Source organism: Leishmania martiniquensis, chromosome 5 (assembly GCF_017916325.1).
Source record: "Leishmania martiniquensis isolate LSCM1 chromosome 5, whole genome shotgun sequence".
Classification (NCBI taxonomy): Eukaryota; Euglenozoa; class Kinetoplastea; order Trypanosomatida; family Trypanosomatidae; genus Leishmania; species Leishmania martiniquensis.
Genome location: NC_090140.1, coordinates 426871 through 449000, shown reverse-complemented (window position 1 = coordinate 449000; position 22130 = coordinate 426871). Strand labels below are relative to the sequence as shown.

The 22130-nt window shown below is 56.7% G+C and overlaps 7 protein-coding genes across 7 annotated transcripts; 6 read left to right on the top strand and 1 right to left on the bottom strand.

Annotated features, from left to right (window-relative positions):
• Nucleotides 1–3086: 3086 nt before the first annotated feature.
• LSCM1_07798 (uncharacterized protein) lies at nucleotides 3087–3941 on the bottom strand (the record flags this gene model as incomplete). Its single annotated transcript, XM_067325154.1, has 1 exon — nucleotides 3087–3941. One exon carries the CDS (start codon nucleotides 3939–3941, stop codon nucleotides 3087–3089), a length of 855 nt encoding a protein of 284 aa, XP_067181359.1.
• Nucleotides 3942–5976: 2035 nt separating this feature from the next.
• On the top strand, nucleotides 5977–7167 carry LSCM1_07797 (uncharacterized protein; the record flags this gene model as incomplete). The annotated part of the gene is made up of 1 exon (XM_067325153.1): nucleotides 5977–7167. The coding sequence occupies one exon, from the start codon at nucleotides 5977–5979 to the stop codon at nucleotides 7165–7167; it is 1191 nt and encodes a 396-aa protein (XP_067181358.1).
• Nucleotides 7168–8169: 1002 nt separating this feature from the next.
• On the top strand, nucleotides 8170–8580 carry LSCM1_07796 (uncharacterized protein; the record flags this gene model as incomplete). Its single annotated transcript, XM_067325152.1, has 1 exon — nucleotides 8170–8580. One exon carries the CDS (start codon nucleotides 8170–8172, stop codon nucleotides 8578–8580), a length of 411 nt encoding a protein of 136 aa, XP_067181357.1.
• A 427-nt stretch (nucleotides 8581–9007) lies between these two features.
• Nucleotides 9008–14719, top strand: LSCM1_07795 (uncharacterized protein; the record flags this gene model as incomplete). Its single annotated transcript, XM_067325151.1, has 1 exon — nucleotides 9008–14719. One exon carries the CDS (start codon nucleotides 9008–9010, stop codon nucleotides 14717–14719), a length of 5712 nt encoding a protein of 1903 aa, XP_067181356.1.
• Nucleotides 14720–16172: 1453 nt separating this feature from the next.
• LSCM1_07794 (uncharacterized protein) lies at nucleotides 16173–17744 on the top strand (the record flags this gene model as incomplete). Its single annotated transcript, XM_067325150.1, has 1 exon — nucleotides 16173–17744. One exon carries the CDS (start codon nucleotides 16173–16175, stop codon nucleotides 17742–17744), a length of 1572 nt encoding a protein of 523 aa, XP_067181355.1.
• Nucleotides 17745–18309: 565 nt separating this feature from the next.
• LSCM1_07793 (uncharacterized protein) lies at nucleotides 18310–19053 on the top strand (the record flags this gene model as incomplete). Its single annotated transcript, XM_067325149.1, has 1 exon — nucleotides 18310–19053. One exon carries the CDS (start codon nucleotides 18310–18312, stop codon nucleotides 19051–19053), a length of 744 nt encoding a protein of 247 aa, XP_067181354.1.
• An 837-nt stretch (nucleotides 19054–19890) lies between these two features.
• Nucleotides 19891–20307, top strand: LSCM1_07792 (uncharacterized protein; the record flags this gene model as incomplete). The annotated part of the gene is made up of 1 exon (XM_067325148.1): nucleotides 19891–20307. One exon carries the CDS (start codon nucleotides 19891–19893, stop codon nucleotides 20305–20307), a length of 417 nt encoding a protein of 138 aa, XP_067181353.1.
• Nucleotides 20308–22130: the final 1823 nt, after the last annotated feature.

Sequence of the window (22130 nt, the reverse complement as noted above, 5' to 3'; positions counted from 1 at the left end):
AGGCCCACACGCAGACGCCCAGAGAAGTGCGCGCGTAGGTGAAGCGAAAAAAAAGGAGACGGGCAGTCGACCAAAAACAGTATATATATATATATGTTTATACACGCGCTTACTCGCACACCAGGACGCATAGAAAGGTGACAGGGAAGGGGAGTGGCACGGTTAAATGTGCAAAGATGGAAAAGACCGCAGGCAGTGGAAAGGAAAAGAGAGAATTCCCATTGTACTCCGACACGCCCACGCGAACGAGGCCGAAATTCACATGGCAAACAAAAGAGAAGAAAACGAGCAGCGAGAGTTGGAAAAGGAGAGAGCAGAGAAGCTCGTAGCCAAAACGGCGGGGAAAAAGGAACCAAAGCACTGCGTATCGTTTGGGCCCTCTCCACACACGCATCACATCCACAGAAGCATACAGAGATATACACGCACACGACAGACGCACATGCACGGGAATTTCTGCACACCAGGACGAGACGGCGAGCATGATTTCTGTGCACTTTACTAGAACGAAAGAGAGAATAGGAAAGAGGTACTGGAAGGGCGCTCACGCGCGGGACTCGAGCAAGCGAGTCCTCAAGTGTGAGCGATGGCGATTGTCGCGTACGAATTTTTCAAAAAAGGCGCAGAAAAAACTATAAGCATCGCACCGGAAAAATGGACAAGTCAAAGAGAAAAAAAAGAAAACTGAAACGTTCCCTTTTCTTATCGCGCTCCTTTGCGTTGGAACATGCCCATAGCAATCACACAAACGCGTCCACAAGCATACACATGCACAGCTAGAGCTCACCCTGCCTGTTTGGGCAACGGCTACATCCGGGGTCTAGGATGAGCCGTCCCGTCGTTGCATCGGGTCATGCGCCAAGTGGTCCCCCACCCTGCCCTTCCTCGTTTCCCCTTCGGGAGCGGGCTGCGCTAACAACACCAGAGAGGCATGGGTAGCCCCGTGCGCTTTGAGCCGCACGGACCGCGCCAAGGGCCCCTGCTCGAGGGTGAAGGCGGCGGTGTCTGTTGTACGGGCGGCAAGGGGCGGTCTAGGTGCCACGTCGTATGAGCCCAAGGAGGAAATGAATGAGTCTCGTGACAGGGGCCTCTGAGACCCTTCGCACCCTGCCTGCATTTCATGTTCCTCCCTGAGTGGCAGTAAGCCGTGGTGTCCCATAATGCGGTGTGGTGGCTCGGTATTCGTGTATGGAGGACTCGATGATGCAGCTCCGGGTGTTTTTGTACCTCTGGCATCTGTGCCTCGTCAGCCCACCCCATCGAGCAGATATGCCGCATATGTCGCTCACGTGCCCTTTGATAAAGATGAGTCTGGGTCTCCTTGCCTCTTTCTCGACCACCACTATTGCTCTGCTCATCTCTCGGTGCCCTTAATTGCCAATAGCGCACCATGTCGGCTTCCGTTCGGAAGCGCGCTCACATTTTTTCTCTAATGTGGGGCTCACTTGAGGACGACGTTATTGCCTGGGAGTGGGGAGCTCGCTGCCTTTGCCTTCCGTTTCTGTTGGTGCCACGGGTGGCGCTTTGAGAGGTCTGCCCCCATGTGCCGCGACAGGTGGTCCATTCCTAGCTGACTGTGGCGGCATAGGACCCTCCGCCCTCCTCTAGACTTGCACGCCTCTCATAGGTGTGGATGCGTCAAGAGAAAGGGGCTCGTGCACGAACGCGCGTCTGTGCATGGAGAGCCCAAAGCGTTGTTGCTCTCAATGGAACAAAGGGTACTGCGGAAATGAATGCCGCATGGGGGAGGGCCATGCAGCGCGAGTGAGATGTGCAGCATGACGTTATTGTGTGCACGATCCTACTGTGAAAATCGAGTAGGCTTTGAGCGGTCCGCCAATGTTGCGCAGAACACTAGACACAGAGCTGCGTAGATCGCTCCGCTAGCGGAAATAGATGGGGTAGAGGTTACCATGATGCCAGCGGAAGAAGAGAGGAGAGGAGGGAGAAAAAAGAGGGAGCATGACGATTCACGCACCCGCATAGACAAAATAGGCCAATTGCACCGTGTTGTACCGCATGACCGGAAATATTACGCATGGATATACACATGGAAAATGCACACTAGCGCATGTCTGCGTACTATCTCAGAAATGGACGATATACTTCCTCGATGATGTAGTAAATAGCCCAATCGACCAAGAGGTGGAGAAAGCCCCCAAAAAAAATAACAATAAGAAATCAAAAAGAGAAATATCGGGCACGACAGGAAAAAAATGAATCCAGAGAGGAAAGACACAAGCGCCAGATCAAAAGTTGTACGGGTAAACACATGATGGAAAGAGAAGGATGGAGAGTGACATGTGAAAGTAAGAGAAAAGGTTAGGGAAAGGTAACGCTTGGCAAACAGAAATGCGAAAAAGAATAACACTGAAGGTAGCGAAGCGATTTTTTAAGCACATAATCACCCACATCAGTCAGCCACACACTTCTCCCTCTCAGGTTCAAAAACTCTGTCTCGAGATGAAAAGAAAACACTGGAATGGAAGGCTTCGAAGAAAAAAGAGCCTGGGCCAACAAGTAAGAAACCTCGGGTGGAAGTATTGCAGGTAATAACCCTCCAAATGCAGAGAGGAAAAGGTGAAGAAAAATCTGCAGTCGTAGAAGGGTGCACATCGAGAGCATAGCCGGCAGTTGATTTCAATTTCTTCGCTACTTTCCTCCCATGCTCCTTTTACTCTACTTCTCTTTTCCCCCTTGGATTTTTTCACTTCGCGACAGTTCACGAAAACTGCCGTTCTTGTTTTCTTTGTCCTTGTCATCGAGGTGAAGTGTATGCACATGAGCTTAAGCAAGCCAGCGCTGCTCATCATCCCGTAGTCACAGAGACGATGAGTAAGCTGCGAAATGAATTCGATAATGTCTCGCACTTTCGGCATTCCGCTGAAGAACTGTGCGGTGAGCGTCTTAGCGGGTCTTTCTTGGACAGGCAACAGGGATGGCGATCAGAACCGAAAAAATGAAAGGTAAGGCAAAGATATCATCTCGGGAGGAACAAGAGGAAAACGCGTAATTCAACGTGAACGAAACTCGCAGCACAATGTGAGAGCAGCCATGTCAAGCTCACCCAGAGAAGCCCCAAGTGCTTAGAAGAGCAAGCAAGAGAGAAGGACGATCAGGGGAATCACAGCCGTGCTCATGATGATCATCTGCGCGCCGTTGCCAGTCGGTGGGGCCGGGCAGTACGACGAGGAAGCGGAGTCGCAGGAACGAAAGCAGTTCGTGACTGTGCCAGCGTCCATGGCCTTGGCAGCCCCCACCAAGCCTGGTTTCGACTCCCATGAAATGGGCATGCACCCACATAGCTTGTTGCCGGTGATGTCGAGAGACAAAGAAGCCGGGAACGTGGACCAGGATGAGGCGAATGGACCGCGCATGTTGTTATGTGCAAATTTGGCACGCATGAGCATCGGCATTTTAGAAGCTGTCCAGCTAGGTAGGCCAGAGCAGAAGTATGAGTTCGAGAAGTCCACAGAGACCAGGTTGGTGAGGCTGCCGAGCTCATCGGGAATCTGGCCGCTCAGCCTTGTCCTGCTGAAATCTAGGCTTGTCAGGCGGGTGATGCGCGACCACGACGCAGGGATGGTGCCGGTGAAGCGGGTCTTGCCTCTGACAGAGATACTGGTGATCTGAAGCTGATCGCCGTTGATCGAGCTGTCCACCTCAGGCAGGGTGCCGATGAAGTTAAAGCCAGAGGATGTCACACCATCCAGACGAATGTTGATAGAGTTGGTGGCTGAGACGCACTCGATACCAGAGCGGGAGCAAATGTTCGGGTTAATCCAAATAATCTGCAGGTTGGGAATAGCCTTGATCCACTTATTTAGCCATGTACGGGTGGCAGCATTCACAGTAATGGAATCCGCACGAGTTGGAGCAGCCAAGAGAAGGAAAAGGGCAAGGGCAGTCACGCCGACGAAGGAGAACAGAGAGCAAGCCATTCTTCAGGAGGCCAATCGAGTGCTGTCGAGTCGCAAAATGAATATGAAGGCAGCAGTGTAGTTTTAAGATAGTCAAAGCGCAAGGCTTTTAGTCTCGATGAAAGTAAAGATCGCCAATTATAAGTCTCCTGAATGCGCACAGGCATCCCTCGAAACATTGAGAGCGGAAAACGTTGTTATTATAAGATGGAAAGAGGGGAAATGCCGTATATGAGAAAAAATGGTGGACGGTTGGTGTCAGGAGAAGATGACATGTGATGCTTAAGTTCGAAATATCGCTTCTTCAACGGCTCTATATTTCCTTTCGAATAGCGTCATTGATTCCCTAATGGCAGGGCTTACTTTAGCGTGGTATCCAGGGATCAATATGCGCCCTGCGGAGAAGGCAAGCATCACCTATTTTTAATGGTCCAGAGCCGCTTATGATGGTATCAAGGGCAGTAACTCAGCAGGGAGAAGTATTAGGCTGGAAAAAATACGTGTAGCTCAGCTCTGCTCGGCACGTTGTTGAGTCGAGCTAGCAGCATGTATTTTTTTATCTTTTAAAAAGTAGCCAGCTCGACTCTCGCATCGAGTGAATTGTTCGCGTATGGTATTAGTACAGGAACGCACAAATGCGTGAAAGCAATCTTCCATCGAATGCGCTGTTGAACTAGTGGCATACGCCACTAGTCGGTTAGGAATAATTGATGCATGGGGGACTTTTTCCAGGCAAACCTAAAAAAGCAGACGAAGAATATTATTATTAGTTCATTTAACAGGACGCAAGCTCCAACTTACTATAGATGTGAAAAAGTTGTCCAAGAAACAGGAGGCTTTGCATTATTTATTTCGCTTGCAGGGTGAAAATGAAAAAGTGTGCTATTTCGTCACTCGCCAAATTTTTCTTTGTCACAAGAAAAATGCGACCTTGGAGTACGGGTAGTGTGCTTTCAATTACAAATCAGGCCGGTAAACTGTAGAGTCGAAATCATTCCTAAATACTATCACGGTTGCATTCATGCAAATCATGCGCAAAGAAAGGGTCATTTTTGTTCTGCCGTGATTGGTCCTGAAATTGCTCTCCTTGACTTCTTTTGCTAATGGAAAGCAGAGCCATGCTCAAGGTTGGAAAACTGCACATCGCACAATATACGCTGTATGCCTCAATGAACATTTACCCTCTCCGGTACTCCACAGTCGAAACAACGTCTAAATGGCGGCATCCTTTTGAGCTGCGAAGCCGAGCTTGCTAAAACAGCGAAAGCTGCTGTTCGAACGTCAATGCAAATATGGCAGGTGCACGGCGAAAACATCAGTGCCTGCTGGGTATTCAAGTGAAATAAGGCACAAAACGCAAGGTGCCCATCGAGCGGGGGTAATGGATGAAGTCCGCTCTCCTCACACCGTGGGGTTAAGAAAACAGAGAGAGCTGACAGAGATGCTGAAGGGCGCTCTCCGCAACATCACTGAATTCCCCCCCCCCCGCCTTTTTCAGGTGGGCCTTCTTACAGAGAAGAGCGAGGAGCAGAATGCCCCACAATAGCTCTGATGGAAGAATGAGGCACTGAGTGCAGGGAAACTGTTTTCATCCCATTCCCTCTTTTCCAGTTTCCGCAGATATGCGTGGCCTTTGTGGTGAAGAAACTGCACGCTCAACGGCGGGCAACACCCCCCTTTGAGCCTAAGAAATTTTCGCACACCCAACGGCGCTCCACATTGCCATGCTGCAGCAGCTGTCTGGAGCAACACTGAGCGAGGAATAAGAAAGGAATAGAAGGATCTGGATTGCTTTACGGGACTTCCCAGTGCAACATCGAGATTCCTTCTGCTTTGAAAGTGCAGCATCTCGGTAGCCCATTTGATGCAATAGCTCTACCTGTTGCTTCGAGAGAAGTCAGGTCTCTTGGGCGCGCCTGCTTTGTCCCTCCACCAACGCCATATGTTTTATACCACTTTCGAGACTGACCTTTATTCCTTTTTCCTTCCCAGGTGCTCCTCGGTTTTCACTTCCATCCCCTAGCGCTCGCGTATCCACCTGCAGACCACTACACTCATGTTCGCCAATTTGGATGAGGAAAAGAAGGCCCGCTTGAGGGAGAGATTTCTTCAAGCAGCTGCTGCGCCTCTCCCAGAATCCGTGCCAGCTAGGTCCAACAGCGACAGCGACGGCGAGCGTGAAGTACCACCGAAGCACAATGAGAGCACGAAGCACGCATCAGAGCAGTTGAGGATCAATGCAAAAAGCACTGAGATTGAGATCGCCAATATACGCCTATTCACTCTTGACGAGCTGGACCTTAATCAGCTGACCAAGTGCAAGAGCCTTTCTCTGCGCAAGAACCTCATCCATGAGCTTTCCGCCCTCCCGCAGCACTTGGCCGGGCGGCTTGTTGAACTAGACCTGTTTGACAACAAGATCAGAAAGGTGCGGGATTTCTTTGACTCGGCCATGATAGCAGACCCTGAGACTGGATGTCTCTCGAAGAAGGTGGTTCCACATGCGTTTCACTCTCTCACCAAGCTTGATTTAAGCTACAACCAGCTACGCAGGATCGTAGGCCTAGATTCACTAGGCTCGACGCTTAAAGAGCTCTACCTAGTGGAGAACAAGATCAAAGTTATTGAGGGGCTCGACAACTTCGTTCATCTAGAGCTTCTCGAACTCGGCGGCAACCGCATTCGTGAAATCGGATCTGGTCTAGCTAAACTGCGGTCTTTGCAAAGCTTGTGGCTCGGCAAAAATAAGATCAGCTGTATTGGCGACTCCCTTCATAATCTTGGCGAGCTGCGAAAGCTTAGCCTTCAGGCGAATCGGCTTACGTCCATTACAGAAGAAGCGTTCAAGGAAGGCTGCAACCCGTACCTTACAGAGTTATACCTGTCTGAAAACGGAATCAGCGCCATCGAGAACCTGCCCTTGCACTCTCTGCACCTCCTCGATTTCAGCTTCAATCCCATTAGCACAATCAACGACGCTGTTGTCAACCCCACCAACATGCCTGAGTTAGAAGAGTTCTGGTTGACTGACGGAAACATCACTAATTGGGCCGAGATTCAGAAATTCTCCGGATTTTCAAAAACTCTCCGCACCATTTACGTCGAGCGTAACCCCATCGAGCAGGACAAGCGCTATCGCGATAAGGTTTACATGAACCTTCCATTTGTAACTCAGATTGACTCCTGGCCGGTCCTCAATAAGGAGAACCTGGAGGCTGATCGCTCGATTCAGCGGAAGGCAACGTAGGAGTACGCATTCCTTCTGTCGCTTCTAGCATTTCCCCGATGAAGATAAATCTCAGGGTGTCCTTTCAAGCGGACCTGTCGCCCGCGCTCGCTTGCGGGAGCTTAGCCACACACCCTATCCCTGCCAACTGCTGAGCCACCCCTGGCGGTGACATGGCTGAGCGCCAACTGTATAAGGAAGTCAGAGTGATGCATCGGTGCCGCTGCCGATGATCAGGTCGCGAAAGGCGTTTTGTCAGAGCGACTCACGGCAGCCAACACACTCATGCCATCGATACTGCACGCTCAGTGCCAGCATGAATCCAACGTACCCCGCCTGGCCCTCATACCGCCCCCTGCTGTGGTAAGCCTCAGCCATCACGAGGGATGGCCCACGTGCCGCTCGGAATAATAGAAAGGGCGTCAAACAGCCTGCGACGTTGGTGCTCGGGAGAGCTAGTGGTGGTCTTCTTCAGTTCACCGCGCGGGCGGTGCTGTAACGGTTGCCCACTGCTTCGTGGAGTCACACTGTAGGTCCTGGCAGCAGGGTCGTGTAAATTGAGGCGATTGTGGCTGGGAGAGTGAGCAGGTTAAACAAAATGCGTTGAATAGTAAGTGCTCATGAAAAGACGCCTCGTTGTCTCGACTTTGGCACCGTCGAGTGTAGGAAAAGGGTGCCCTGAATTGCTTCTTCCGAGCGTGTCGCGTAGCTATATCAAACGTCAACTGCCTGTTGTGAATACATCTGAGCAGCACGTGGTCGTGTTGATGTCCGTATTGCCGCTTCTGAGCGGGTCAATTAGTAAGGTCGGGCTTCTTCGCCTGCAACGCTTAGCTGGGGCATCGTACGCTGGCCATCGATGCGCTGTCAGACATTCCTAAGAGCAAAGCACACTGAGCGACTATACCGTTGTGATTTCTCGCACTACTCCTTTTTCTCTTATGTGAAGTCAAACTTCAACCTTGTACATACCCGTGCTCAGTATTATTGTCGTTTGCTGCTTACCGGAGCGATCCTGTCACAATGTCGCAGGTTCACTCGGATATCAAGAAGCTGAATGATGTTTTGAGGCCGATTCTGAAAGAACTTCAAGAGATGGGTGATAAGAAGGGCAAGCTCATTGAGGCCCGCCGTCACCTTGGCGCGCAAAAGAACGAGAATGAGCTAGTACGTGATGAGCTGAACAAGCTGGAGCCCGACGCAACAGTTTACAAACTTATCGGGCCTGCTCTCGTTCCGCAGGATCAGAGTGACGCCAAGACAATCATCAGTAACCGTCTGGACTACATAAACGGTGAAATCAAGCGCAGTGACACCAGTATTGCCGAGTTAGATCGAAAGGAGGCAGAGATGCAGAAGAAGGCTCAAGAGCTGTACCGCAGGATGCAGGAGCGCCAGGCACAGCTTATCCAGCAGCAGCAGCAACAGCCGTAGGAGAGGCGTTGCTCAGCAGATATAGCCGGCGTACACGACAACGCTTCGTTTATGGGATTATAGACTATGAATTGCCATTTTCGTGTGTATTAAGCTCTGTAATGTAATGCAATGCAATCAAACCATCTTTTCGCGCATAGTAGCCACCGCACTGGATCAGTGTTGTGTGCGACTCTGAGAAAGTTTCAGCAGCTAGTAGAACGCATTTCGTGTCGCTTGCTCTCTTTTCGCTGCATGTAGTTAGTGCGAAGGAGCCGTTACGGGCGCCCCACGTTGATTCAGAAAGCGTTTTTCTGTTTTTCTAATGATACTGTGAGGGTGCCTCAATGGATCATGCGCCCAAAACTGCATGTTCGCTAAATTACTTTGATTCTCTCAACCTCTTCGGTGTTGCCAAACGACTTTATCTTGCGTTCTCAGATCGAGGATGAGCAACAAGAAGCAAACGTGGGCTAGCGCCCACTCGCAGCTGTGGACGTCGCCTGTTGCGCGCTCAACCGGGTCCAGGACACAATCGGAGGTATCCAGCATCGGGTCACCAAATAGAGATAGATCCCTTCTAGACGACGCCGATGGTTACAGCCAACTGCCGAGCAGTGTATTTCCTCAAGAATCAAGGCATCCGACCTGCCAACCAAAAGGTAAAACACTTGTTCAAGTTTCTGATATTCTTGAGAGCTACGGCACAATCACGTGTGACGCCGACATTCCAGCCGTTCTGTTAGGCGTAGTGAAGGAGCTAGAGCACGTTAAGCGGGACAATAACTTCAAGGACTTGCTCCTTCGAGAGTACAGTGACGCTGTGCAGCGCCGCTTTGGTCTCTATGGGGAAGAGTCGCCGCCGTCCGTCGAAGAAGTCTCTGCAAGGCTACGAGATGGCGCACCAGTCCGCCCTGCGGCAACGCCAAGTCCTGTTTGGCTGGAGAAACCGCTAAACGAGCTGTGGCACACGTTGCGCGACGGCATGCAGACCTGCTTTGAGAAGAATATGGAGCTTTCGGCCCCCGTGTTGCTGCCGGACGCAAGAAGGACGAGGGCAAATGTTTCGAGGCTTCTCCGCGCAGGCTGTGACGAGCTCCTGCATCTCTCCAAGGAGTACGCCATAGCAAAGGCTGTGGTGCTGAAAAGGATGGAGAACACCGCTGCCAAAGCGCAGAGCTGCGCTCAACTCACACTCTCATCCGCGCTTGCTGAACTGGAGGCCCAGCAGGAGCCGAAGGGAAGCACATCAGAGGAAGGGGCGGCTTCGTACATGGGTAGCACGCATACCATAGGAAGCGCGCTGCAGTCCATCATTGATACGATTCCAGCCTCGCTGCAAATCCACTTTGACTTGCAAGTGCCCGAGACACCCGTACTGGAGCAGTGTAACAACCTCAGAAAACTGATGCGCTTCCTTCTCTCCGAGTATTTATCGATGGAACGCTACATGGAAGCGGTCGAGGCGGAGCGAGAAAGACTGGCAGAGGTGTTTCGTCTTTCTTCATCGTCTAAAGCCGCCGCGGACGCTGACCTACAGCTCGACGAAGCCTTCTCTCGCTCGCTTCGATCCTTGCAAGAGACCATCACCTCTGTCATAACATTTCCACATCACATCTCAGAGGAAGAGTTCGCGCTGCGTCATTCCTCGGCGCAGGCAGTCGAAGAGCTGGCGCAATTTCTGGTCGATGCGCCGCGGGGCGGCAGCGGGGCTGGCAGCTCTACGCTAAACAGTGCGGCGGGCGTGCGGGTGGAACCGCCGACGCGAAATCTGCTGGAGATGGTCGAACTGGTCAAGTCACGCTTTGCTACGCTGACGGCGCAGCATCAACGAAAGGAGCTGGCTGGGGCACAGGGCCGCATGGGACTTGCCCACATGGAAGAATCTATGGCGAGACACGGCAGGCAAGTTTTACAGCTGCTCCGGGATCTATGTGTTGCGCAGGAGGACGGTGCCGAAGTCAGTGAGCCAGACCAGGTGCTTGCCGAATTGGCGGGCAGCGTCGATCTCGAGCGAAACCTCACCCCTGCCAAGCTGGATCAATTCTTGAGCGACGTGGTGGAGCGGCTGCGCATGGTAAAGACTAGATACCAGCGAGCGTTACACGCCGCTGCCGCTGCGAAGGCGCGCGCGGAAATGGCATCACAGAAGAGCACAGGGCTTCAGAAGCGGCTGCAGAAGGTGGCTGCCATAGTGGAGCGTATTGGCAGACACGGTCTCAGCCTCAGCTTTCCCTCCGCACCAGCGACAAGTGGCGCCGCGGCCTCCGGCGAGACGGATAAAGTCGGCAAGGGGAGTGAGGAGGCAGAGGGCGGCGGCCGCGGCGTCGGCTTCAGCGCACTCCGCCGCCTCAACCTGCGGCCCGCTCTGGAGCCCGCGACCGCCGCCAAGGCCTCCCCTGTGAAAACTGCGAAAGACGGCACGACGAAGGAAGCCATCACGCCTGGTACAGCGGTAACGGAGCATAATGTTTTAGAGGCACTACAGTTGATTGCGTCCCGCATCGGGTCAAAAGGTGAGGTGCACGACTGGGCTGCCTTGCAAGAGGAGCTGGCGCAGCTGCGCGCCGGCGAGGCGCAGTGGAAGGCAGACACCTCGGCGTTTCGCGAGGCCATGGCGATGCTGATGCAGCGCCTTGCAAGAAACGGTCAAATGGTGAAGCAGACCCTGTTCCTTCTAGGCACAGATGAGTCCGCCAAGGACGAGCTGGTGGAAGAGGTGCTGCGACGTGGCGGCGAAGAACAGGTGGATGTCCTCTCAGCAGAAGCGGTGGAGTACGTGGAGCGCGCCCTGGCGGAACTCTTGCAGAAGTACAGCCGCTGGGCGCAGCGGCTGCAGCAGACGACCGAAGATCACCTCTACACCCAGAGGAAGATCGTGAAATACTTTGCCGCTGTGTGTCGCTTCTTCGCCTCGCCGCAGAACCGCGCAGCAGTCTCCTCGGCTGAGGACATACCAGATGACACCCTGTATGACATCGACTCGTGCCTCATGCGAGCGGCTGATGTCATCCTGCCCGCCCTCGATGCTGCCATTCAAGCCACCGCGCAAGGCCAACACCCCGCCCCCGCCAGGGCGGCGTCCGAGGCTCCTGCCGCTTTGCCTCCTGTGGCGCCTTCTTCTGGAGACCCAACCACGAGCGAAGCAACGTCACAACAAGAGACACTGCTCAAGCTCGCCCGTGACTCCACCGCCGCTGCGGCCGGCGGCATCCTTCCGTACGACCACCGCATAGCGCGGCTTTACGAAGCAGTCGCGCGTCTCTACACGTCGGTCACGTCGCTGCTGCAGGTACACTACCTGTGCATCCCCACCGCGTCGCGGCGGCGCAGCTCGGGGGAGAGAGAGTTGGTGTTTGATGGAGATGCCGACAATGACGGATTTGTCGACATCGATCTCGATCGGCTCATCCGCGTGTCGCAGCAGCAGAATGCACCAGCCGGTGAATCCGCTGCCACCACTCGTGGAAATGGCGCCGAGGGTGAGAGACTCGACAAGGAGGAAGGACGTGGAAGCGACCGCGCAGGGAAGCCGCCAACGCCGGTGCCGCCCCCGCCGCCGAGCACCATTGCCGCAAACAACGATGTGATACTGCGTGTCACCTACCAGAACATGGAGGTGCTGCAGGACACACTGAAGCGTTTCAGTGCTAACCACAAGATGGCCGCGATCGTCCTGCAGAAAGACATCGACACCATGCAGCAGCTGCTGGCGGGGATGCTGGAAAGCTACAGTGAGGTTGACCTGGAGGGCGCTTTTGGCGAAAGCCGCGAAACACTTCATGAGCTGTACGCAACGCTGCGAGATCGCGGGCAGCGGCAAAAGGGCTGCTACTTTTTCAACCGCGTCGGCGCCGAGGGAAGCTGCCCGTGGGTGACGGCGCTGGAACACCTGGCAGCCGGCTTTCGCGGTGTGATTGATCGTCTGGCGCAGCGCACCAGCCTCGCATCCGAGTACCGTCGAGTGTTGGATAAGGTGGTGGACATGTGCGCCACGTACATGAACTGGGCAGAGCACCGTTCCCTGCCCGCATCTCATGTCCTGTCCCCTGATCTGCTTTCGCTCTGTGTGCGGAGCGAAAGCGGGGAGATAGTGAAGTCGGCCGTCTCGACGGTGGTGGAAGGCGGCCAGAGCAGCTGTCCTGGAAGCGATGTGGAAGGGTCTACAAAGCCTGCTTCAGGCGTCGTCACGAGAGCCGATACCGCCACCGCGACGGTCGCCGCAGCCACGGCTGAGAGACCCCCAAAGCCGAGTCGCATGCCCCATCTCACCCCACGCGCTTCAAACCAGAAGCAGCGGCAGCAGCAGCGAACTGGTCAAGAGGAGCGTGCGGTTATGCCCAATGTCGCGAGCGCTGCGGGGGCGAGGATATCCTCCCTCACAAGCGACGGTGCAGTGCTGAGCATCATGGCACACATGTTCGAGCTCGCCCAGCTGGCTGCTGAGTCACCCCCGGCCACGAGCAAAGAAGTGGGTGATGTAGCTGCCTCCGGCGTCAATGCCGAGGCTCAGCAACTCACAGAGGAGATGCAGCTCCTGCGCGAGGCCGTTGCGATTGCCGAGCACCACGTCGGCGAGTTGACCGATGCAAAGCGCGCAGTCGAACTAGAGCGCGACCAGGCACAGTCGGAGGCAGCGGTGGCGCGTGCAGAGCTGCGCCGTTGGAAGCGCCAACAGCGGCAGCAACACGAGCAACAGCAGGGTAGGCCCACGCATGCCGTAGGAGACTCTGCTCCGGTGCTCTCGTCGCCCCCGTCGCTGAGAGAGGCTGCATTGACGTGTCAGCCAGACAAGACTGCGGCAACTGCTGACGCCACGGGTGCGGTACTTGATGAGGAGACAGTCAGGGAGGTGATGGAGCACATGCGGGCGCTGAGTGCGGAGCTGCAGATGGCGAAAAGACGAGTTGGCGGCAGTAGCGCTAAAGCGCACAAATCGCTACGCGCACCAAGGGAAAGCAGCATGATGCCACAGGACCGTGCTCATGTCGTGCATGAAGAGAAGGACAGCGACGAGGACGCTCCCCACGGCGCCTCCCATTCACAGCATCATCACTCCTACGCGGATTTAGCGGAACAGCTGCGGCATCGGTACAGCTCCACGGCAATCGCGCCCATGGTCGTAATCGACCCGAAGACACGCTCTTACAGCAACAGTCAGCGGCGGTCTGGCCACGCGCGCGATGGCAGTATCGGGGCATTGCATGAGCAGAGCCGCTACAGCCCCGTCAAGTACAGAGGTCCGGCCTACGATGCGTGTGACCGCTACTACGTGAAGCGGCTGGTGCCGTCGCCAATCGAAGAACGAAAGCACGCGGCGAACCAGCGGTGCTATCCGTCGGCATCGGCTAAGCGGGCCCTTTCTGATCCCTCGTCGGACCCCACCTCGCAGCGTCACCTGCCTCGATGGCCTTACCGAGATGCAGCGGCACCATCGCCCCGCAGCTCGGAGTTCTATCACCTCGGTAGCAGTTGTTGTAGCGCCGCTGGCACCCCTCACCGTGACTGCCTGCCGTGTTCGCTAAGCCGCGATGAGCCGCTTCTCTCGCCCGGGGCGGTGGCAACGTCACTGCATCGCCCATATCCGCGGCTCACCACCCCTGCAGCCTGCCAATGCTCTTCAGAGAGAGCCCTCTCCTCCACACCCATGGCGGTGCGCGTGCATCACCGGAGCCGCTATGATAGCAGCGACAGTCGCGCGCACCGTGCTGAGAAGAATGGAATTGGGGACACGGACGAAGGCAAAGCGGTCTGTCACGACGCTGATGCGCTGGATGTGCAGTCGGAGCGGCGGTGGTCAGCGCCGCTGCGGGAAGCGCGCGAGCACCTCGGCAGCTCTCGCGAGCGGACAACGAAGGCGTCAATTCTTTCCCAGCAGCGTCGCCCCGTAGTTCGCGACGGCCGCTGCGAGCCGCCTGAGGGTGTCGGCGAGAGTCTCGCAGCAGCTGTGCGGCAGATCGACGCCGCCACGCAGCGCTCGACACCGACATCCACGCGTGGCGGCTCCGTCAGTGTACCACCGGCGGCATCCTCGGCACTGTCCGCATCAGAAGATCAACGGGCCTGCCGCAACGTTAATCTGCGTGCAGCGGCGCTGCGGCGCCTCGCGGAGGTAGTTTCGCAGACGGCGGTGCCATCCACTCGTCGGGGGCGATGCTGACCACGCGCGCCAAGGAACACCCAAAGGAAAGGAGGAGAGAGCGAGAGCCCGTGTGGGCTTGTGTACCGTGCCTCAGTAAGTGGCACAGGCTCCTCGGGCACTGGTAAGGAACTGTTGAGCACGCCAGTGGGGGCGGAACGCGTCGAAACAGCGTCTTCCCGCCGCTACCGATGCTCTCTCTCGAAGGGCGTACTCGTCTCGGTGTATGAGTGTGTGCTATGCTTACCTTGCTGTGTGTGTGTGTGTGGCGGTGTCTGTGTATGCGGTGCCTTCTTCACTCTGCAGTGGTGCTTTCCTCATCGCCTTCCCTCCCTATCCGTACCGGCTCCCCTCCCCTTTCCTCCCCCCCTATACGCCTTCCTCTCGTCTACGCTCTCCTCACCACTTGCAGAAGCAGCAGATACCCATACATATGTGTACGTCTTTCTCTCAGCTCGTTTGCTGTGCACAGCTAACCTGTTCTATTCGTGGTGCTCTCAGCGTTGTTGTTGCGGCTTTGACCCTACTGTCTCACACCTCTCTCCCCCCAGCACACACCCTGTGCTCTTCATGCCCACCTCCTCCCCGCCCTCCGCAGACTCACCCGCTGTTTTGGAGATTTGCACGCGTCAGTGGACTGACGAGAAGCGGAGCGCGAGAGAGGGAGAGCCGCACAGACAGCATACCCACACATGGCGACTTATTTGTCAGATGATGTCGAAGGCCCCTCCCCCTCCCCTTTCCAACTGTCTTGCGCCCGTCCCCATGTCGCCTACTGGTGCACAGAGTGCCTGCATAGATGCATGAGCTTTCTTGTTGGCCTCCCGAGACGAGTGCATCCCGCTGCCTATACCCGTTGAAGACCAGACGCGAGAATAGACATGTGCTTTTCAAAGCATGACGGCGGATGCATAAAGAGACAGGTGCGCATGTGTACGTGTGTGGCATAGTGCGGCGAATCAATGCCCCTTATCCCGGATGAAGAAGGGGGGAGGGGAGCTGCTGCTGTACGCCCTCTCTCTCTCCGTAGCCTCTTTCGATGATCACTGGTGACTGTCATTTCCCCAAATCCGATCATCGCCACCGCCTCTTCATCCTCTTTTCACTCTCTCCTCTCTCTGATACACACACAGCCCATACCGTTGTCTGCACACAAGAGCGCAGCCGCGTATGGACCCCCCCTCCCCATTCCCCACCCCTCCACCCTACTCGCAGTCACCTTCCACTCTGGAAGCGGTGCGGTGTGGAATCAGCCTAGCGTTCTTTATCGAACAGCGCGCACTGTGTACGTGTACGTGTGTGTGTAAGTGTGTGTAAGTGTGCTTGTGTATCTTTCCTCTCCCCTCCCTCTGCTGTTACTACTGCTTGCCAGGTTTGCGTTGTGTGCCGCTCTCTCTCTCGCACACACACACCACTCCCTCCACCACAGAGACGACATCCCTTCTGTGTCTGCCTCCCCACTCCCCTTTCATGCATGCGTCGATCAGCACTGCGTAATGCCGTGCGCGGCAGTGGCAGTGGTGCCATTTTCCGCCGCTATCGCGATGCCAGCTTGTGTGCTGGGCCGTCCCTCACCCCATCCGTGCAGGGTGGCGGGTGCGCCTCTGTCGCCGCCCCCTCGTCCTCTCTCTCGTGGGCGCCTCGTGTCTCGGGGTGTTATGCCACCGCGATGCGCATGTCGGTGCGTCACCATCTCATCAACGCCAGTATCCTCTCCAACATGAAGACCATGGCCAGTGAGCGGGACGACTTGACGAACAAGCTGGTATACCTGCGGCAGCGGCAGGAGGACGCCATCGCGTTCGCTGTAAAAGAAAAAGAGACGCTGGCGGAGAAGGCGAAGCGGCAGCTGGCCGTGGAGGAGGAGAAGCGCACAGTAGAGGCGCGCGTGGAGGCGCTGATCGCCGAGGCGGCACAGCTCGGCGGTCCAGCGGCGGCACAGCGCATGCGAGAGGAGCTGGCGAAGGACAAGCGCCGCTACGTCCGCTCTGTGGACGCCTTTGGCGACAAGACAGTGCGGCTGCAGCACACCTTCGCCGGCCTTGCGGACAATCGAATCATTCGCTGGTGGGAGTACGCATATTGGAACGGCATCCGCTATTTCTTCACACAGGAGCTCCTCATCGCCAAGGACCGCTTCGGCAACAAGTTCACCGTGACGTGGCAGTTCGCAAAGGGGCGTGAGGAGCAGCGCCGCATGTACCGCAAGGACTCGGATAAGAAGCACCAGCCCTACGGCGCGCTTGCCACAGATGAGCGGCTGTGGGAGCGATGGATGCGTGGCCACCGCGGCGACCCGCCAAGCGTGGCTGAGGAAGAACATCTCCGCGACTACAAGAAGCAATTCTTTGGTGCCATGGTGTTGGAGGATGAGGAGGTCGAGGACGCTCTGATGCGGCTGATGGCGCACATGAACCGCGCCTCGCAGACCTTCCAAGAGCTGGACAGCGACCAGGTGTACGGGGACGCCCATCGCGTCACAAAGCCGCTGCGTGAGACGGACCACAAGCCCGGTGAGGAGATGGCGGCGCGCCAGAAGCGGAAGGGCGCGACGTGGACACTGGGCTTTGCCCGCGGCGACCTCTTCTACAACGAGGAAGAGACGCAGATAATGCGGACGGAGATGGGGCATCTCTTTCGTAATATGGAGTGGCAAGAGCTCGAGTACAAGCGGCAGGTGCGCATGAACAAGCAGCAACCACCGCACGGCAAGCCGCCAGAAGGGACGACGGACCCAAACACGCCGGACGGCGACCCGATGAACCACTACTGGGAGCGCACTGACTTGGGCATCCCGTACCACGACGCCGTGCCTGACCTCACCACGCCGGAGCTGGAGCGTATGCGCATCGAGTCGAGTCAGCTAGAGGACCAGCGGCTTGCGATCCGGAAGGAGCTGGGGCTCACGGACCTCGGCGACATCCGTGAAGGGCGCGAGCCCATCCAGCGTGATCATGCCCCGTTCCAGCCCCCGCCAGTGTCTCAGCGATGGAAGCCAAAGTGCTGGGAGGAGTCGTGGGGCACTGGGAGCGGGATGAAGTACTGAAACCTGTACGTATATATATATATATATGTCTGCGTATGGGGGAGGGGGAGGGGCACGTGCATGTGTGCGGCTGCGTTGACCACCCACTCCCCCCCCGCCCCCGACTCCCCATCGATCTCCTCGACTGCGCTCCCTCCCTCTCTCTGTGTTTCAGTGAGCCCTACGCAAAGGAAATGGAAGAGCGTCTGCTTCAGCGCAACCCTGCAACCTGCCCACATGTGTAGCAGCACACACGTGTCGGGTGCACTCATACGAACTCGCGCGCACACATCGCCAGCGTCCTCGATGTCCGCGAGAGGAAGCACACCGCAGCACAACTGCTCTTTACGCTTCGTGTGTACTGATTTCTGCTTCTGTCTCCCTCCCGTCCCAGATATACACCCTCGCTGGCATCCATCACATGACAGCAACACTCAGCGCGGATTCAAGTCCCCAGTTCCTTCCCTCTTAGCGAAGTTCCCCAAGAGCACGGACTCCGCACCACCACCAAAGTCACTCGAGCGCACACCTGCACACGCACCCAGGACACCTCTCTCTCCTCTCTGCGTATCCGTAGTCGATCACGATGAAGGTTGCGGGCGCCGCTCAGTGCATCGGGAAAGACTCCCTCTGCTTCCACCCAGAGCTCAATGCCTTCGTGAGTTACCCTGCATTGATTGGGAGCCATGTCGGCTACCTCGTGCTCACGTTCCTGCTCCACAAGTTCATGGAAGGGCGCTCGGCGTACCTCCTCAAGCGCCCCATGCTGCTTTACAATGGGGTGCAGGTGGTGCTGTCACTGACGATGGCGATCAAACTCAGTCAGCCTCTCGTCCACGGCGTCTTCAACCTAAACGGGCACTTCACCGACACGACGGAGCATTGGGTCTTCATCCACTACGTCACGAAGTTCTTGGACATGTTTGACACGTACTGCATGGTGCTGCGGAAGAAGGAGGAGCAGCTGTCCTTCCTGCACATTTACCACCACGCGACGATCGGACCCATCTGGGGTCTGCTGCTGCATCACGGCATCGCGAACGGCACCGCCTTCTTTGGTGCGTGGATCAACTCCGCCGTCCACGCGCTCATGTACCTTCACTATCTGTACACCTCCCTCGGCTACACGAACCCGCTCAAGAAGTACCTGACGCAGTTGCAGATGACGCAGTTCGCACTCTGCATCCTGCACGCTGTGCTGGCCGTCGCGTTGGATTCGACTATCCCGAAGCCATGGGCAATGCTGCAGCTGTCCTACCACATGACGCTGTTGTACCTCTTCACGCAGTTCTACCGGAAGGGCATGCGCAAGCACAAGGCAAAGGCGTAGCAGAGCGACTGAGTCAGCGCGAGAGGGGAAGGGAGGGAACAGGGAAAGAGGCAGCGTACTGGCGCACACACATAACGAACGCCCGACTACGCTGGTACCGTCGTGCATGTCAAGCTTCGTCCAGAAAGACGACGGTGTACCTCTGCTACACTGGTCCTCCCTCCCCGCCACTATCGCCACACACACACATACACACACACACGGGGGGGCGTCTTCGCGCCCCCCTCCCTCCCGCCCCCTCTCTTCATGAGGCGATATTTTTAACTAACGCATTATGGCACCGCTACGTCCCCTCGCTCCACCCCTTCCCTCTCTCGTCGGTGTGCGAGAGGAGGTGCAGGCAAATGGAGGAGAGAAGCGTTACTGTCTTGAAGACTTTCACTACTCACACTTCCCCATACGAACACGCAGGCAGGCGGCTGTGGTGAGCCGCTGCTCACTCTCACCTCCTCTCCGTGTACGGCATCAGTAGTCATTGCATGGCGTTCGCCACTGGGCCACCTCCGCTCGCGAGGGGGGGGGCAACACGATTGCTGTCCTCCCTTTCAGCACGGCTGCTCATGAGAGATCTGCGCGGGCGCTCGGCGAAAGGGGGGCGATGGCGTAAAGGAATCACCACGCACAAACGTGCAACTCTTATCACTGCTTACGGTCTTTGTATTCCCTTCCCATTCCACACACACGCACACACACATACACACACGTGCGTGTTGGGCCGGTGCAGCAGCGGGAAATGTCTGCTTCCCCCGCAGCGGTGCCCTCTTCCCCACCACCGCAATCACCTTCTCCCTTACACTTTTCTTACCGCTTGCTCGAGATTGATTTGCGTGCACGAGCATGTCGCGCCTCGCTGAAGGCCTGGTAGACGCGCCCTGGGGGTACAGCGAACCCCTTATCGGCGGTCTCAAAGCCGTCTCCCGCTCTCTTGTCGAAGAGGGCGAGCGAATCTCACTGCTTCCGATTTTCCTCGGCGTTCCGGCGGTCCTGGTGATGGTGGCCATCTCCCGCTGCATCGACCGTGCCCACAACCGCGTCCGCTATGCTTCTGAGTATTGCGACTTTGACGGCAACGATTACGTTACATCGAGCAGTGATTCCTCGAACAGCCGTAGCAACAGCGATGACGATGCAGCTGAGCAGGGTAACCGCCGGCTAGGGCGCCGACCGACCATAGATGAGGTGGTGCAGGCGGCGCAGCAGCTGACAGATCAGGAGACGGCGCGTCTTCACCGCGCCATCTCGGGCCGATCCTGAAGAAAACGGTGGGTATCGAAGACGAAAGGCGCGCGAGGCATCTGCGCTGAAGCCTCTGCAAGCCCCGTCTGCGCATCTGCATGCGCGCACCCGTCCAGTGTGCGTCTCCCTTAGTGTCTGCGCACCTCTCTCCTCTCCATACCCTCGTGCCATCGCGACTCTGCGACGGGCTCCGTGAGCATTCGATGGCCGCCTCCATCACCCTCTTTTTTTTTTATCTCACCCCCCCCTCCCCATTCCTCTCAGCGCTACCAGCACAGACTCTGACAGCGATGCGCACCCGAGGAGATAGGGGCGCGTGTCTCTGTGCAGCTGTGCATGCGATCTCAGCGGTCTATCAAGCACCACTATAACGGATGCCACGCCCCCCCTCATAGGCACAGAGGCAGAGACGCAGAGACAGATGCCATACTCCACATGCGTACCGTACGAGGGCCTTCCCTCTCTCTCTCTCTCTGAGGTTTTCGGCATCCTCATCGCCAACACTTCCTCGCCTGAATCCAGACCTTCTGATGCCTTCTCCAGTCCGCGCAGCTCGTGCAGGATGTGAGGCGACGGCATTCCTTGCGCGTGCTGTTCCCCCGCATTGCCTCCCCACCACCACCTCCTCCCTTCGGCAAGCCTTGCGCACGAGTGCTCGTTAGATCCTCTCTCTTGGGTTTGCTGGCGATGACACACACACACCTCTTCTGTCGTGCGCACTCCACCAGTACGGATCTCCACCCCCGATCCATCTTAGTCCTCCCCTGAAGCTTACTGCGCAGTGGTCCCCGGTCTCTGTCTCTCCAGGCCTCTTCCTTCCCTCATCACGGCCTCCAAGCAGGAGGAGACGGCGGCGGCGGCGACGTGATCAGTGTCATGTCCTCCTCACTCGAACGACGCAACATCCACGAGCTCGGGGGGAGGGGGGCACCCGTGGAGCTATGGCCTCCAGGCAGCCGAGGCCCCACACCACGATGAAGCTGAACCTCAGCTACTTCCATCTGCGTACACTGCAGCGGCCGCCCACTCGCTCCCGCTTGGGCGGCATCCGTGCTTCTCTTGAGACTACCAGTGCGACGGTGCCTTTGCCGTCCCCTATGGCAGCAGCAGCATCGTCCAGCGTGCCGCCCAGAACGCTTGAGGAGGAAAGCAGCGAACACGCTGACCGTCCTTATCGCCACGCATAACGCGCTCACCTCGCTGGTCGGCATGCACGTGTTTCCTCTACGTGGACCTCCCTCACCACCCCATCGAGTCGCTGCCGGGGATGCCGCGGACACTAATTTTGTCGTCGGCACCGTCCCGGGAAGGTCACTCGCTGAGTAGCGCGACTGCACAGGCCGCTTGCGGATGGGGTTGCGGTGGATGATGGTGAAGAGAGCATCCATGAGTGCGTCGGTCATGACAAGGGCAAAGGCCGTACGCCTATCCCCGCCGCATCTGCACGCCCACGTGCCTAACGGTGCTGGGCATCGCCACCGCCAGGCCGGTTTCCGGGAGGCACACGAAACCTCGCAACGCGGACTTCGCAAAGCGCCAAGAGGCCCATTCCGTCTGGGGTGGACGAGAGAGCTATCTTGCTTACCTCTGGCTGCCTCACCGCTATTGCCTGGCGCCAAGTCAGCCTCTGAGAGCCTCGCTAACAGCAGCAATACCGGTGTCGAGCTCTTCCTTGTGCACGACCGCCTGCGTCGGCGTACACTGCTGGAGATGATGTGGGTGGGGTAGGCAGACGCTGGCATAGCAGCGGCACAAAGAAGGATTCACGCGTCAGCGCCCCTTCTCCCGCGCCCGTGGTGCACTGCTCTGACGCACCTAGACATGTCGCACAGCTACATGGA